This window comes from Paecilomyces variotii, assembly GCF_004022145.1.
Source record: "Paecilomyces variotii strain CBS 101075 chromosome Unknown C8Q69scaffold_5, whole genome shotgun sequence".
Classification (NCBI taxonomy): Eukaryota; Fungi; Ascomycota; class Eurotiomycetes; order Eurotiales; family Thermoascaceae; genus Paecilomyces; species Paecilomyces variotii.
In genome coordinates, this window is record NW_021167144.1 from 1,066,439 (window position 1) to 1,080,422 (window position 13,984).

General features: G+C 47.3%; 4 protein-coding genes across 4 annotated transcripts; 1 reads left to right on the plus strand and 3 right to left on the minus strand.

Moving 5' to 3' along the window:
• Positions 1–1,282: 1,282 nt before the first annotated feature.
• Positions 1,283–3,520, minus strand: C8Q69DRAFT_467022 (putative ATP-binding cassette transporter). Its single transcript, XM_028630600.1, has 3 exons — positions 3,104–3,520; positions 2,777–3,035; positions 1,283–2,718 (listed from the first exon to the last, which is right to left on the minus strand). Exons 1-3 carry the CDS (start codon positions 3,502–3,504, stop codon positions 1,486–1,488), a joined length of 1,893 nt encoding a protein of 630 aa, XP_028485341.1. The 5' UTR covers positions 3,505–3,520; the 3' UTR covers positions 1,283–1,485.
• A 1,014-nt stretch (positions 3,521–4,534) lies between these two features.
• On the minus strand, positions 4,535–5,255 carry C8Q69DRAFT_527824 (hypothetical protein). The gene is made up of 2 exons (XM_028633660.1): positions 4,982–5,255; positions 4,535–4,897 (listed from the first exon to the last, which is right to left on the minus strand). Exons 1-2 carry the CDS (start codon positions 5,010–5,012, stop codon positions 4,758–4,760), a joined length of 171 nt encoding a protein of 56 aa, XP_028485342.1. The 5' UTR covers positions 5,013–5,255; the 3' UTR covers positions 4,535–4,757.
• Positions 5,256–6,669: 1,414 nt separating this feature from the next.
• Positions 6,670–9,018, plus strand: C8Q69DRAFT_467028 (putative C6 transcription factor). The gene is made up of 4 exons (XM_028630601.1): positions 6,670–7,065; positions 7,133–7,798; positions 7,858–8,144; positions 8,243–9,018. Exons 1-4 carry the CDS (start codon positions 6,712–6,714, stop codon positions 8,652–8,654), a joined length of 1,719 nt encoding a protein of 572 aa, XP_028485343.1. The 5' UTR covers positions 6,670–6,711; the 3' UTR covers positions 8,655–9,018.
• Positions 9,019–10,883: 1,865 nt separating this feature from the next.
• On the minus strand, positions 10,884–13,017 carry C8Q69DRAFT_263586 (putative ammonium transporter). The gene is made up of 6 exons (XM_028626722.1): positions 12,678–13,017; positions 12,542–12,606; positions 12,231–12,485; positions 11,503–12,177; positions 11,210–11,441; positions 10,884–11,133 (listed from the first exon to the last, which is right to left on the minus strand). Exons 1-6 carry the CDS (start codon positions 12,792–12,794, stop codon positions 11,029–11,031), a joined length of 1,449 nt encoding a protein of 482 aa, XP_028485344.1. The 5' UTR covers positions 12,795–13,017; the 3' UTR covers positions 10,884–11,028.
• Between the last annotated feature and the right edge of the window lie 967 nt (positions 13,018–13,984).

The following is a 13,984-nucleotide window of genomic DNA, read 5'->3' on the forward strand; positions in this document are numbered from 1 at the left end:
AGCTTCGCCCGACGTTAACTAGCTTGGACTGGGGAGCTTCCCTGCGGATGACGCATTTCCTCTTTTTGTATTTCTACTTCAGCCACAAATGCTCTCCTGGCACTTTTCGCAATGATGCACATACTCTACCATGTTTGATGTTGATTGTTCGATTCAGTTATTCAGCTCTACCCTTCTGCTGCAATATTTACAACTGATTGTTAACAACACCCCCAGGTTCGATATCATTGGACAATCACACATCAAATCCGCAGGAACATCAACCAACAGCTTAAAAAAAATTCCTGGTTTCTTCGTCAACCGTGCTCCACGAGCATTGATCTGCAATGCTAGGTGTAACAATTCTGTTTCGCTAAGGCCTGCATCTCTTTCTGATCTCTATCGTACAAACTCATGTTCACTGGTACCAATTCTCAGATCGCTGGTCGCGGCTGTTCGGATGCCATGTTGGACTTCTGTAAATAGGATGAAGCAGTCAAGTGATCATTATGGACGTGGGTTTCTAGCAATCTAACAACTTAGTAGCCATTCGATGTGACCGTCGCGAGAAGCCTTTAGGCTGATTCGGGGCTAACATTCAGCTTCCCCTGATTGAAATCCAGGACAGGGTCGATGATGACAGCTGCTTTTGTTGAAGGGCAAGCGACAATATATTGCCAAGTCGAGGTTTTCTCTCGAAGATAGAATGTACCATGGGTTGTATATTCGCGACGTATAGGTATCAGGGAAGAGTGGGCGTTTGGATGTTGTATATTCTGAATATCTAACTTTCTAATCACAGATATACGAGCTTTTGTTAACTTGACGAATATTGGGACTATATGATGATGAACAATTCTTTCGCAACACGTTCAGGTCTTCTTGATTATCCGGACTGATATTTACTTGTTGGTCGGCGAGGTTGTTTGTGAAATCCCCGACCCCGGGATCTCCAAGCTTGATGTTCTATCGATCCGTGAGATATTCGGAGGCCTGCGTGGATCTGGCCCAATAGTTAAAGTTAAAAGTTAGATGTCGGCGTTTCTCGTAATTAACGCCTCTCGTGCTTGTGCTTAGCCTTGCCATTCGTCTGTCATCCCCCATCAAAGGGACGCCGAGCTAGCCATAGCAATGGATTAATTCGATGAGTGCAAGAGTTACTCTTTTCTTGATTAAGTCCATGGGATTGGGGTTATTCTAACGGAGCTGCTTGAGATCTGAGCTGAAGAAATCGGTGCAGATTCGAACTCAACCTCCGAATACATCTATGAACTAGAGCAAGAAGACATCGCACCTTGAATCCTGTCGATTAATATCTATTCATCTATGTAATATGTAATGTATTAAAAATCAGGGAGTGTAGACAGATCAAAAAGTCCTGCGTTGAGAATGGAACAAAACGACTTGGAAAGATCAGAAAAGAAGTAGGAAAGTAAAGATAAGGATTGTTCGAACACGCGAGTTTCCGATATATGACCTGCCCGTTCAACAACACACAATTTGCGCTCAGGTCTTCTTGATGAAAAGTACTAGATATCCCAGCAGTCGATAAACGGCAATGATTCCGATCATGATACCCACCCAGGTTCCTTCAATATTGGGGTTAATTCCAAATTGCTGCAACACCGCAAGACCACTGATCTTTCCAACGGAATTCAAGTCACTTGGATACATGCATTGATATTTGCCATCTCCGATGAGATCACACTCATAGGTGCGGTGCTTGAATTCATTCACCATCATGCCCTGAAAGACGTAGGCCTGATAGTCAATGTAATGAAAGACGTATTTCCAGAAAGGATTCAAGGTCCCCATTGGAACGAGGAAACCGTCGACGCACATCCATAAACCATTGGCGAATGCAGTGACGGCAAGAGCTACCACGAAAATCGGGAATAGGGATGAGACCAGAACGACAAGGGATTCAGCGGCGACCAGATCCAGGAAGAGCCATAGAACGAACATCCAGAACGAATCAGCGTTTGGACGCATATTGGTCAGCCAATACTGTACCACGGCGAAAAGCAGCGTGATCAGGAACAGGAATGGCAGACCGATGAGGAAGTTGGAAATTGTGAATGCCAGCGGTCCAACTAGCCCATTAGCCCTCTCCTTGGCAAAAGTGGCTCGATCTTCCAAGAAAGCCGGCACATATGCCACTGCCATAAAAGACATGAAGGCCGAGCTGAAGAATATTGAATTCACAAATGGCTGGATATGGGACTGAGTCGTGCTGAAACGTAGGAATACTGTTCCCATCAGGATCGCCAAGCCAAGGTACATGATCACGCGAGTTCCATAGGCGACAATGTCACGATATGCTTTAATCCATGATCGATGAAGCAGTACCCAGGGGATCATCCATGGTGCAGCCTTTGCTGCTCTGACCTCGGAGACATTGGGAATGCCCTTTTCAGGATCGCCTGACATGTTAATGACCATATCGATCTCCTCCTTGAGCCTGGTCGCTTCAACAGATGAAGCCCATGAACTCGCGATATGTTTTACACGGTTTTCGGCATCGTCACCCTCTTTCGCGATGTCCATATTTATCAAATCCAGATAGAACTCGGCGGGGTTGACTTTCTGAGGCATTCGGTAGCCGATTCGCTCGAAGTATTCGCCAGCTGTGTTGACGGGTCCGAAGTAACAAGTCTTGCCTCTCGACAGAAGACATAATTTATCGAACAGCTCAAACGTCTTGGTCGATGGTTGATGGATTGAAGCGATGACTATGAGCTGGGTCCGAATATGTTCAGTATCCAAGCTTAAAGACATAGAATGCAGGCAAACTTACATTATTCTTCCTTCCAACTTGCTTGATATAGTTCATCACCTCGAAACTGAGAGTTGAGTCCAAGCCGCTGGTGGGCTCATCAAGGAAGAGGATTTTCGGGTTCGTAACCAACCGACTGGCGACCTCGAGCCTCTTCTTTTGACCACCACTCAGCCCCTTCTTGATGGGTGTTCCCACGATTGTCTGAGCTTGAGATTGCATTCCAAAGCTGGAGATCAGGTCGTCTACACGTTGGATTCGCTCTTTCTTTGATACAGAGCTATTGTAGCATCATTCAGCAAGATGAAAGACAAATAGGGTAATGGAAGGATGTATGGCGCTGCTTACCTTGGTAATGCAAGCCTTGCAGCGAAATGCATTGTCTCATGAACGGTCAAGCTCCCTATCAAGGCATCGTCCTGCTCGACGTAGCTCGAGAGCTCACGGATCTCATTGACACCAATTGGCTGCCCATTTGCCAGCCTCAATCCGGTTGTGACAGCGCCTGCTGCTGCTTTTCGATGTGCAATGGAATTTAGAAGAGTGGTTTTTCCAGAGCCACTGGGTCCCATGAGGGCAACCATTTCTCCACCATGGATGATTCCATTTGCGTCGGTCAAAATAGAGAGGGGCCTTCCACTGGCGTGGTCCTTGACCTTGACTTCTATGTCTTTCCATGCGTAGTTGAGGACAAGGTCGTTTGCAAGGTGTGCAGATTTCAAGTTACCCAGCTCAAGGTCCTCTGCCATGTTGTCATTTCTCTGTGTCTGCTCCTCTCGTGCCGTGTCTGTGGACACTGATCTTCTGGGGATCGGAACCATGATATATAGGTCACTGTAGGCTGTAGTCTTCAACTATAAAGCGGTCATGGAATTCTTTATCAAGAATGAAAACGGAAGTTTAAAACAGAATATACGCATGTACATACGATGTCTCGTAGGTGCGAATATCTTCTTGGAATAAAACAAAAGGAGAACCAATGCATAAGCAGGTACATCTAATATAAGAAATACTGCTCTCTCTAAAAGCATCTCCATGTTATCGGGCTTCTTCAACTGTTCCTCGCGGTGACTTTAGGGCTATTCCTAGATTAGGGTACCAGAGAGTATACATTTCCATTACTCCGACGACCCCGAGCATTCAATTGCGATATGCTGTATACTTGGAATGAGTCCCTATAGTTCATAAGACATGTTCTGTCCCAAAACGGACATCCCTAACTGATTGGGGAAGATGTGGTTCTTCAAGCTCGCCGACGTGCGGACTGTCGGAGCATAAAGCAGAAAGTCGCCGAACGGACCTAAATCCTTCATGGTCACCGACGTCTCCGATCAGAGTCGATATCGCCTCTCTATTTTTCTTTTTTTTTTTTTTTGCCTTTTGCTGCTCTGTTGGGAGCCGAATTCTGGGGAGCCCCGAGAAGTAAGGAAGGTAACGCTGCTTCACGGCGTCCGTAGCGTTGGAGGCCATCGTCAATTTACCAAATTGCGCGTCTAATTCCATTGCTGGAACACTACAAAATACAGTTATTCCGGGCGTCAGCTCAGTTACAGCTGAATAGGTTTGTGTTTGACACGTCACATGCATACTCCGAGCTCAGAGGACAGATGGCAAAACAAGTCTTGCTTTTTATTCACGATATACTCTAGTGGGACATATCAGTGGTTATCACTTGAACTAGAACTCTTTTAAATGATCGAAGAGCGATTGCCCTTCTCGAAAATGGTCAGTCCTGGTCTGTTGTCGAGTTCAGCTCAGTCTTGCGCTCTCTCAAGACGACCGGGCAACTAGGGATATACGCATTAGTTACCTAAGAAGCTTATCCTGTCAACTACGTAGGAACGGAAATAGATTGGTACAAAGCTTATTGGTTTTTCAACACGATTATATTGAAGTCACGTCGTCACATCATCTCATTCATCTGAACCTTCTATGCTTTTCCCCCGGACGCCTTAACACAGTCAACTCCTCATCACATCACCAAACACGACACCGCAGATAGCTAATCAGCCTTGGGGCCCTTGGGAGGGTACTTCTTGCCCTCTACCTCTACTTGCGGAGTGCAAGTGCAGCGTTCATTCTCAGGAATCTGGTCCATGACGTTCGGAATGTGCTTTCCACAACCCCACCAAGTAGCTTTGTCTATTGCCATGTCAGTCTGAACAGCCTTGGAAATAGAGCACCTTGCAATAGTTGTTAGACAGGGGTCAATAGGGGTCTACATACGGCAGTTGTCGCAAGTGGCCTTCAAACACATTTTGGTAGATTTGAGGTTGTCGATGCGGAGGCTCGATGTGATATTTCTGATCTATGATATGAACTTTGCGTGTTGCAAGTCACGGCTTGATTTCGAACCCAAGAGGCAGGAGCTAGCTAGATGTATGACTTCAAATTGTAGTCAATAGAGAAATAAAGGTTTGGATGAATTTCAGTCGCATGATTTAATTGATTTAAGACAGGTTGCCCTGACTCAAAGCGGGGTCTACTCGAACGGTTCCGGCGGCAATTCTACTGTAATGGACCCCGAAGCCCGAGAGAATAGTTGAGAATAGGCCAGACAGGTTCCCTGGAGTTGACGTAAGCATCTACTAAGCAGCACCAACTAACAGTTAACTATAGCTATGACAGGGGGCGGCAATCTAATGATAACGACGATAACTATAGGAGTAATAGTGAGAAGGGGGAACGATGAGCTGCATGAGACCATGAAGGGGCTACTGGGGATGTGTGAGAACCCTAGAAGACCCCCGGACGATTCGAAGGGCTAGAGTATTGTTGTTCTGGGGAAAACGACTGCGGCTCATACGTCGATCATGACGGCTTGGCCAATTATAGACTTCAGACTGCATATTTCACGCCTGAAATGAATCCCTCGACGTCAGTTGGCTTGCTGCTCAGTTGAACAATAATTTTCCAAGTATACCTAGAGCTCTGAATGCGCCGGCCGCTGGTTCTGCTCGGCCGAATTGCCCTCGGGCTTTTCGGGGTCCTTCGGGCTCCTCCTTCTCCCCGGGGATACGCTCTGGGATGCGAGAATCCTTCTTGAAACAAGGTGCGACGTTTCTTTTCAGTACTATGAGCCACGTCGTCTTCAGGGGTTTTTCTATCCCAATCTGGAAAGCACCGGGTTGTCCGTTGGACTGGACGGCGTCCAGTGATTGTCTCTGCCAGAGACACCGCTTATGTGACTCGGTGTCGCTAGCCTGCATGGACTCATTAACTGACAACATGCGAAGAGAAGCAGGATAGCGGAGCAATCAGATCTCTGAGGGAGTTGTATGTTTATAAACCTGATATAGAGAGTAGAGATATACTTTTTGATATCGATCGCGCAATCGCCCTATTAGATCTAGCGGACCAGTCAGCTAAGGCACAGATCTAGGTGGATTCAACTCAACGTCGCAGGGACCAATAGCTAAATTGGCGGGCATATAGTCGAACGAGACAGTTAGACATCACTAGAGCTTCAACGTGTCTGTCTAATCCAGAACAGGGTCAAGTCCTCGAGGCGAGTGCTGGTGGCCGAAATGGCGGGCCCGGGAGTGTGGAGAAAAGGTTCTTTGGCAGTCAAACGCAGTTTTTATTCCGGACCCTTAGGCTAAAGGTATCAAGAGAGGAGAGAGTCTGTTGGAGAGATCCACAGGAAAGTACTCTAATGTTTGGTCGCCTGTCCGGGTGGTCGCCGACGGGGACCTCCTTCATCGAGTCCATGCATATTTTCACCACCTTCCAAAGCCGTGGCGCCACGCCCATAATGTCTTTGCAGATTGGATTATAGACGCCATGACAGACGCCTCCGTTCGAAAAACCACCGCTGAACAATGTGGATGCTTTTTTGGTCAGAAAAAAATTTATATGAATGAGCTTAAATGGTCGCCCGGAGCATAACTATACCAATCCTCTCCCGCCGTCAATATCGAGGTCAACATTCGTCCGAATCAGGCTACATAGTAGCCATGCAAACACCACACGACCTGTCAAGCCAAAAGCAGGATAATCCTGTATCATCCGCCTGTGTTCCATGTCGGTCTCGCCATTTGAAATGTGACGGGGTCGCGCCTACCTGTAGTCGTTGCCAAACTACGAACACGAACTGTTATTACATCCAGTCCCGGAGAGGATTGAGACCAAACAAAGCAGACAATGCATCATCCAATGTGCCTTCGCAAGCCTCTCTTCCTCTGGAGGGATCATCAGACACGGATGCTATTCTGGATCCGAGCTATGATCCTGCGATGTTTTCCGGGCTGGGAATGGATGATCTGTCCTCCGAGTTTCTGTTTGGGAGCCTTCCTATGCAAATGGGCCAGGTATGCTGACTTCAAGATTACAGTCCACATCGACTCACTCTCAAGACTGACTTTTAGCGAACCGCAGACACAGCAGAGTCTAGAGCAAGCAGTGGAAGCAAGCTCAACACTCGATCTCCCGAATGCTGTGGATATTCCTCCCAGTGAACTCGTACCGTCGCTTGGGGATAAATCGACATCTCCATCGTTTCGAGAAGTGGCATTTGACCCTATGATCCAGCTCTACTACCAGAATTTTCACGGCTCTCATCCGTTCGCTATCCCCTGGAAGGCTGTTAATAGCCCCCTGTGTCAGTACTTGCCATCCTACTTACTATCGGTTATGCGGTATATCGGCTCTCATTATCATCCGAATTTATCATTCAGAGATATATACCAGAGAAAGGCCTATTCGGAATTATCTAACGATATTTCACGGACGGGTTTCAAGGTTCAGGGCTTGCTTCTTATCTCCATTGTGGACCACGCCTCTGGATACGAAGACAAAGCGCTTCAGACACTTGATACAGCTATAAAGATGGCTCTCGATATTCAGATGAACAGGGAGTCGTTCGTGCGCGACAACTCTGGCGGAAACGCTATTCTCGAGGAGAGTTGGCACCGGACGTACTGGGAGCTGTATGTTGTGAGTGGGTTGTTTGCCGCATTTAGACAACAAACCACGTTTGCTCTGCATAGTCAATATGCAGACATAAGACTTCCGTGCAGTGATGAGATCTACAATAGAGCCGGTGTGAGTGTTTCCCTTTCTGTTGAGTCTTTTCATATTGTTCCCATGCTGATAACTCGAAGTTGATCCCGCGGGGAAGAACTCTTGAAGAATTCCAAAATTACTGGCTACACGACGATCCAAGCAATAATTTCTCCTCATTCTCGTATCGCATACAGACTACACAAATCCTAGGTACCATACTATCTTTGGGCCACCATATGGACAGCAGTGATGAAATCCAAGCGGAGGCAATCGATGCTCGTCTTGCTTCATTGGCCATGCATCAACCAGCGGCGCAGCGGGAAATTTACAGAAGTAACGGCACTCTCGATGAGATGGCTCTTCAAGCACAGATGATCAATTACCTGTGAGTACCGGCACAGCTTACCCAGCGCCGGATCCGAACCCAAAGAAACAGATACTGGCGCGGCGTGATCATGATACTAACAGTGTATCCGTCTCCAGGTCGTTAATTTGTCTTCACTATCCCCGTTCAAACATGCGATTCGTACCCTTCCGAAACCCCAGCTCTTGCGTCCGACAACGCACAATAGAGGATAGCAATAGCACACTGCCAAACCTCGATCTCCACTCGGTGAAGGCTCTCAGGGCAGCCGACATGCTAGCAAGCCTGGCAGCCCTTCCAAGTCCTATCAAACGACAGAGTCCTTTCATGACCTGCGGTCTTGCAATAACTGTCACCGTCCATCTAGCAGCCGCTCTGACACAAGCTGGGGGCACTAGACTAGACACTCTGAAAGCGAGAATCGATCTCGCACTCGGTGGATTGAATATGCTGGGTGAGGTGTGGCCGCTCGCTCAGGCGATCAGGAAACAGCTCGTGGGCTTATACTCCGAGATGATCGCAAAGCATTGATAATTTCCTTCTTATGCTGGAGATTTCAGTTGGTTCATGGTCATGGCGCGACTATTTTGCGTTTGCATTTACACATAGAGTTCGCCGGCATTATACCCCTGCAAGCTGGCGAAAGTCTGTCTGGAAAAATAATATCTAAAACAGTACATCTAATTTACAAAGTTCCTAATGTATATACCTCATTTAACACGAGAGAATCAAAGTACACTACGTCTTTACATCTTTGCATAACAACCGACAAACCAATGCCACCAGCGTATATCGATGCGACAGTAACAAAACTGCTTATCCAAAGCATATTCATCCCACTAATAAACATGTCCGCTAGGATATCCAGCAGCAATAATTGATTAGTATTATATTAGATACATAGTCTTCTAGAGTAGACTAGACGCATCGCTATAATAACATAATCACTTGTTACAAGTTGTAGTTAGAACTATGGTATATCGAGCAACCACCCCCCATTATTGTCCGGAGTCCGGACACTCGAACCCCCTTGCTACAGTAAGTATGTAAGTGGCGCAAGATCGCCGAAGTCAGTGGGCTCTTAACTAAGCTCGGCGATGCGTCCGGGGTTCATCTACCAAGTTTTTCTTTTTTCTTTTCTTTTTTTTTTTTTTACTTTTTTAACTTAAGGTTAAGTTTCCCGATTCGGTCGAGAGGTCAAGATCCCCGAGCGACGGACTTGAAACGTCGCCAAAGCTGCAATTTTCACACTTCGATGTGCAGGTACTGGGCAGTAATTATTGATACTGCATGGTTTAAAGTAGTGGATGTGGATTTGAGCCCGAATGGTTAATTGGTTCCGGATCTTTTGTGGGGTTGGGTGATAATAATATAAGTTTGGAAAAGCGCTTTTACAGTAGTACTTCTGATCCCCGAGACTCCCCGGGTGACGAGAGTATAGGTCGATTGTTATTTTGGATGTGCGAAGAGCATGTATAATAAATAATACGCAGTGTATTAAGATGTTTCTCTTATTCTTATGCTGTTTCTGGATAGTTTGTGGTATTATCATTGTATGTATTTTCTCCGCACGCAAGCTCGAAGCAGATATACTACGTACACTACCACTCGTTCGTGGAGAAATAGCCAGGAATACCAAAATGATCACCATACAGCTTATGGTTAGTTAAATTTTTCTTTTGAATATACTCTTACTGTCTCCAGCTGAATTCAATTCAATACTGGGGTAGAAACGATGTGAATTGGCAGAAGCGTGACCTCTTCATCCTTAAACTACTAACTAGATAAGTAAGAAATTGTCGAATTCTAGTTAGATAGCACGGTAAGCATAAGCATGGTCTGACTTGAACGCTTTGAATCGTGTCGAATCCTAAACAGCACGGAAGCAGAATCTGAATTGCTTGCTTGCTTGACTCTAGGTCTAGTGGGGAATTGAACCCATATTCATTCTCTATAGCTATACAAAGGATCTAGTAATCAAGTAATCTAGTAGGTTAGATCTATCCTATAATTAGGATTCAAAGAATCTGCCACAAACGGATGATTGACAGATCACCTGGCGTTTGCTTTGTGCGCCGACACGGCGGCGTACATAGAATGCTGCGGTGGATTCGAGGTTTTATGACGAGGAAAGAATCGATCGAGGAATCGTCGCGTGATGTTTGTGGTTTTGTTTACGGGCGGGTTGTTTTGTGCGAGCATTTGCGCAAAGAGTGGTGAATTGGATGTTTCCGATTATGCTTTGTGTCGTTGGGAAGTGGGTTGTTACTGTGGCGTTTCTTTTTTTTAAAAAAAATGAGAGTGTTGGTTAACTTGAGGAAAGTATAGATCGTGTTGTACTGTAGTTACATGATGTAAGAGAACTAGTCACGGGTAATAATATGAGATGAACACACAAAGAACTAGAGATTCTGTCCTTTCCTTAGAGCATCTCGTGATACCTTATTGGAGCGTCGAGAACTCCCGTAGGTAAAGAAATAAATCATAACTAATTCGGATTTGATTGCCAAACTTCCTGTCCCTTGACTAAGCTATCGCGATCTTCGTACAAAAGAAAGAAACTCTGTTTACATTATTATGATTACCGGTATCTCAGTTGGCAGTCAAGAGTGTGATAATATAGGTAATATATACAATTAAAGAAATTAAGGGTATCTGGTTCTACTTGACAATAACAGAGGGACAAACAAGACAGTGGCACGAGCACACGTAAATCAGCAATTCTCGGAATGAGGCAGGAGTCGAAAAGAACAAAGACTTCCAGATCACACAACCAGCGAAAACAAGTGATGCTGCATTTCGTGTCTCAACCGGAACGCCTGCGGACCACCTATCCTCGATTATAGTCGTTAAAATTGTGACTTCATCTGTCTCATTCCATGAACAATTCGACCAGCGTCGCGCTTCAAACCTTGGTGTCCTGGACAATGTCGGTACTGGAGTGCTTGGACATGTGGTCACTGCCCTCAACACCACAGATAACATCGCGAGTGATCTCGACGTAGTCGTACTGCACAAAGAAGAAAATTAGCTAATCTAGTCCAGAAATTGTAGATGAGGAGTCCTCAACGGGGGAAGGAACATACAGCAAATTCGCCGATCTCAGCATCGTCGATGCCCATGATCTCGTCTTCCTCAGAAGCCCGGAGGCTCAGACCAGGAATGAAGTTCAGGATGAGCAGGATCACGCAGCTCAGCACAAAGGAATAGGCGAATCCAGAGACGGAATCGGCCAGCTGATATCCGAGCTGAATGTAGTGGTGGTTAAGCCAGCCACCGGGGATGACGGTGACGCCATCAAGATGGGCGATGTAGTCGCTTTAACAGATGTTAGCCATACGCTGTCCCAAGGGAAGTTCAAAGGATATAGGGCACTCACGCAGCAAAGAGGCCGGTCATCATGTTTCCCACGATACCGCCGACGCCGTGGACAGCAAAGATATCCAAGGCATCGTCCACCTTGAGAAGGTACTTCAACTTCGTAGCGTAATTGCAAGCAGCAGCGCCAACAATTCCGAAGATAACGGCAGCCCATGGAGGGACGAAACCAGAGCCGGGAGTGATTGCCACCAGACCAGCAATGACGCCAGAGCAGAATCCGACAGTCGACCACTTCTTCTCCAGGCGGTAATCCAGCAGACACCAGGTGACACCACCCACGGAGGCAGCCAGGTTGGTGACGACGGCCGCCATGACGGCGCGGAGGTTAGCGCTCAGAGCGGAACCAGCATTGAAACCAAACCAGCCGACCCAGAGGAAAACGGTTCCGATAACGACGTGACTGACATTGTGCGGGCGGTAGTTGAGCTCGTGGGTTCCGTGCCCGCGACGCTTGCCCAGCATGAGAGAGTAGGCAAGGGCTGCAGAACCGGAAGCAATATGGACGGGAGTACCACCGGCAAAGTCCAATCCACCCAGCTTGTACACCCAGCCGGAGGAGTTCCAGGTCCAGCAAGCAATTGGATCATAGACGATGGTCGACCAGACGAACATGAAGATAACGCAAGGCAACATACGGCCACGCTCCGCAGCAGCACCGGCGGCAAGAGCCACACTAGATGAACAGTCAGCAAATTTCCACAGCCGTTATCAGGCAGTGTGACTCACGTAATAGCAGCGAACATGCCCTGGAATATGGCGAAAAGAAGGTCTGGAACCTTGGTGCTTCCCACGGAAGGCACTGCGAGGACGCCCTTGAAACCAAAGTTTCTCAGGTCACCGATATAGGGGCCCGCCGTGTGGGAAAATGCCAAAGAATAACCCCAGAAGAACCATTGAAAGCTGATGACGCCAACTGACATGATGGAGAGCCAGATCAGGGACAGGGCGGACTTGCGACGGGCGAGGCCAGAGTAGAAAAAGCTAGGTTTGGTCAGCACTCATCCTCACGGTCAGGAGTAAGTACTCTTTCGACATACCCAACACCCGGAATCATGAGCAGCACCAGAGCGCTGGACACGATGACCCAGGAAATGTCACCCGCCTGTGAGGGTGGTCAGTTAATTATGCCATCTCTATAAAAAAAAGGTGGGATCCAGTTCAGGGAAGACGGACATTGTAGTAGACATTCAGGTCTTCTGTAAGAGAATCACCGCCATTGCCCGTCTGCGAGCCGGTGTATGGAATGAGAACGGTGTAGTTCAGGTTCGACAGGTCGGGTGTGCCCGACATTCTGTGCTGATGGACCTCGAGTCCGGATTTTGTTTAAGTCGAGTAGCGGATAATATTGAATACCCCTGATGGATCAGAAGGGATCGTCGACCTTGAAGAGCCCGGGTCCGTCAGAGAGAGGAAGCACCAACACCAGGAGAGGTAGGCGGCAGAGAAAGACACTGGTGAGGCCAGGATACGGCGGGTGACTAACGAAGGGAGGGAATATCAAAGTAAGCCCTATGGGAGGATCCTAGCAAGTAGATATACGCAGGACATCGCGGACGATAAATACTAATAGATACTGGGGGCCGTTCTCCGGAGCCCCGGCAGAACGCCGCACAGCAGATAGAGATCTACCCATGGATTCAGGCGCCAGTAGCGTTCTCAGCGGACGGTTCCATCGAGTACGACCAGGAGCGTCCCCCGGTGGAGTATCTATCACTCGGCTCTGGAGAACCTACAGAGTTGCCATGGAGTCAAAAAGGCGCTTTGATCAATCATTGGTCTCAGATCTCATACCACGACCGTTACAGCTCCCTTTTTCCATCTCTCAGGGACTCAATGTTCGTACTGAGAACAGCTAGTAGAAGAGAATCTTTCAGATCCGATCGAGACAGCTCCGAGATAGCGTACGTATGCTGTGGGCAATCAGCGTAGCCATCCCGATGCCACATCCGCCACCACGGCTTGGTGAACGTGCTAGACGCAGATGAAAGATAATGGCGAGATTCGATTTCTATTTTCGCTGACAGACGCGAGATGATAGCAGCAGAGACAGGCTGGTATCTTGCCATCGGACTGGCTGTAGATATGAAGTTGCCACGGGCCAATCAGGATCGCCGCTTGGCGCGACGCCAAGTCCCGCCCAGAGAAACGCCCATCGTATTGCTGATACCGTATTTCCCCCTGACCTGCCACGGTAACCAGACTGTTCCTGCCCAAAAATACCAGCTTGTTACCAGTTGTGACGGGCTTATATCGCTAATCTCTGTTCTTATCTGGCCAATCCCATTGCAAGAAACCCTTATCAAGATCGTTTTCCGCAACACATTCTTGTCATCACCATATTATTACCTAGTTATCTGCCATACCATACTGACTTTGACTACTGAAGGATCGATTCTACAGACGTCTTTTTGTCTCTGTCACGTTGTCCTGTCTTTTTTCTTTTTTTTGCACAGTACATCTATCAGAAATCTGCGTTCCAC

What these genes read in the sequence shown, in the direction of transcription:
- C8Q69DRAFT_467022 (XM_028630600.1), bottom strand. Translation starts at nt 3,504, where the DNA reads ATGGCAGAGGACCTTGAGCTGGGTAACTTGAAATCTGCACACCTTGCA. An exon ending in GCAAGGCTTGCATTACCAAG is followed by an intron (nt 3,036 to 3,103) that starts GTAAGCAGCGCC and finishes ATGCTACAATAG; the next exon opens with CTCTGTATCAAAGAAAGAGC. An exon ending in AAGTTGGAAGGAAGAATAAT is followed by an intron (nt 2,719 to 2,776) that starts GTAAGTTTGCCT and finishes ATTCGGACCCAG; the next exon opens with CTCATAGTCATCGCTTCAAT.
- C8Q69DRAFT_527824 (XM_028633660.1), bottom strand. Translation starts at nt 5,012, where the DNA reads ATGTGTTTGAAGGCCACTTGCGACAACTGCC. An exon ending in GGCCACTTGCGACAACTGCC is followed by an intron (nt 4,898 to 4,981) that starts GTATGTAGACCC and finishes ACATGGCAATAG; the next exon opens with ACAAAGCTACTTGGTGGGGT.
- C8Q69DRAFT_467028 (XM_028630601.1), top strand. Translation starts at nt 6,712, where the DNA reads ATGCAAACACCACACGACCTGTCAAGCCAAAAGCAGGATAATCCTGTA. An exon ending in AGATCTACAATAGAGCCGGT is followed by an intron (nt 7,799 to 7,857) that starts GTGAGTGTTTCC and finishes GATAACTCGAAG; the next exon opens with TTGATCCCGCGGGGAAGAAC. An exon ending in GCACAGATGATCAATTACCT is followed by an intron (nt 8,145 to 8,242) that starts GTGAGTACCGGC and finishes ATCCGTCTCCAG; the next exon opens with GTCGTTAATTTGTCTTCACT.
- C8Q69DRAFT_263586 (XM_028626722.1), bottom strand. Translation starts at nt 12,794, where the DNA reads ATGTCGGGCACACCCGACCTGTCGAACCTGAACTACACCGTTCTCATT. An exon ending in ACCTGAATGTCTACTACAAT is followed by an intron (nt 12,607 to 12,677) that starts GTCCGTCTTCCC and finishes CCACCCTCACAG; the next exon opens with GCGGGTGACATTTCCTGGGT. An exon ending in GGCATGTTCGCTGCTATTAC is followed by an intron (nt 12,178 to 12,230) that starts GTGAGTCACACT and finishes CTGTTCATCTAG; the next exon opens with TGTGGCTCTTGCCGCCGGTG.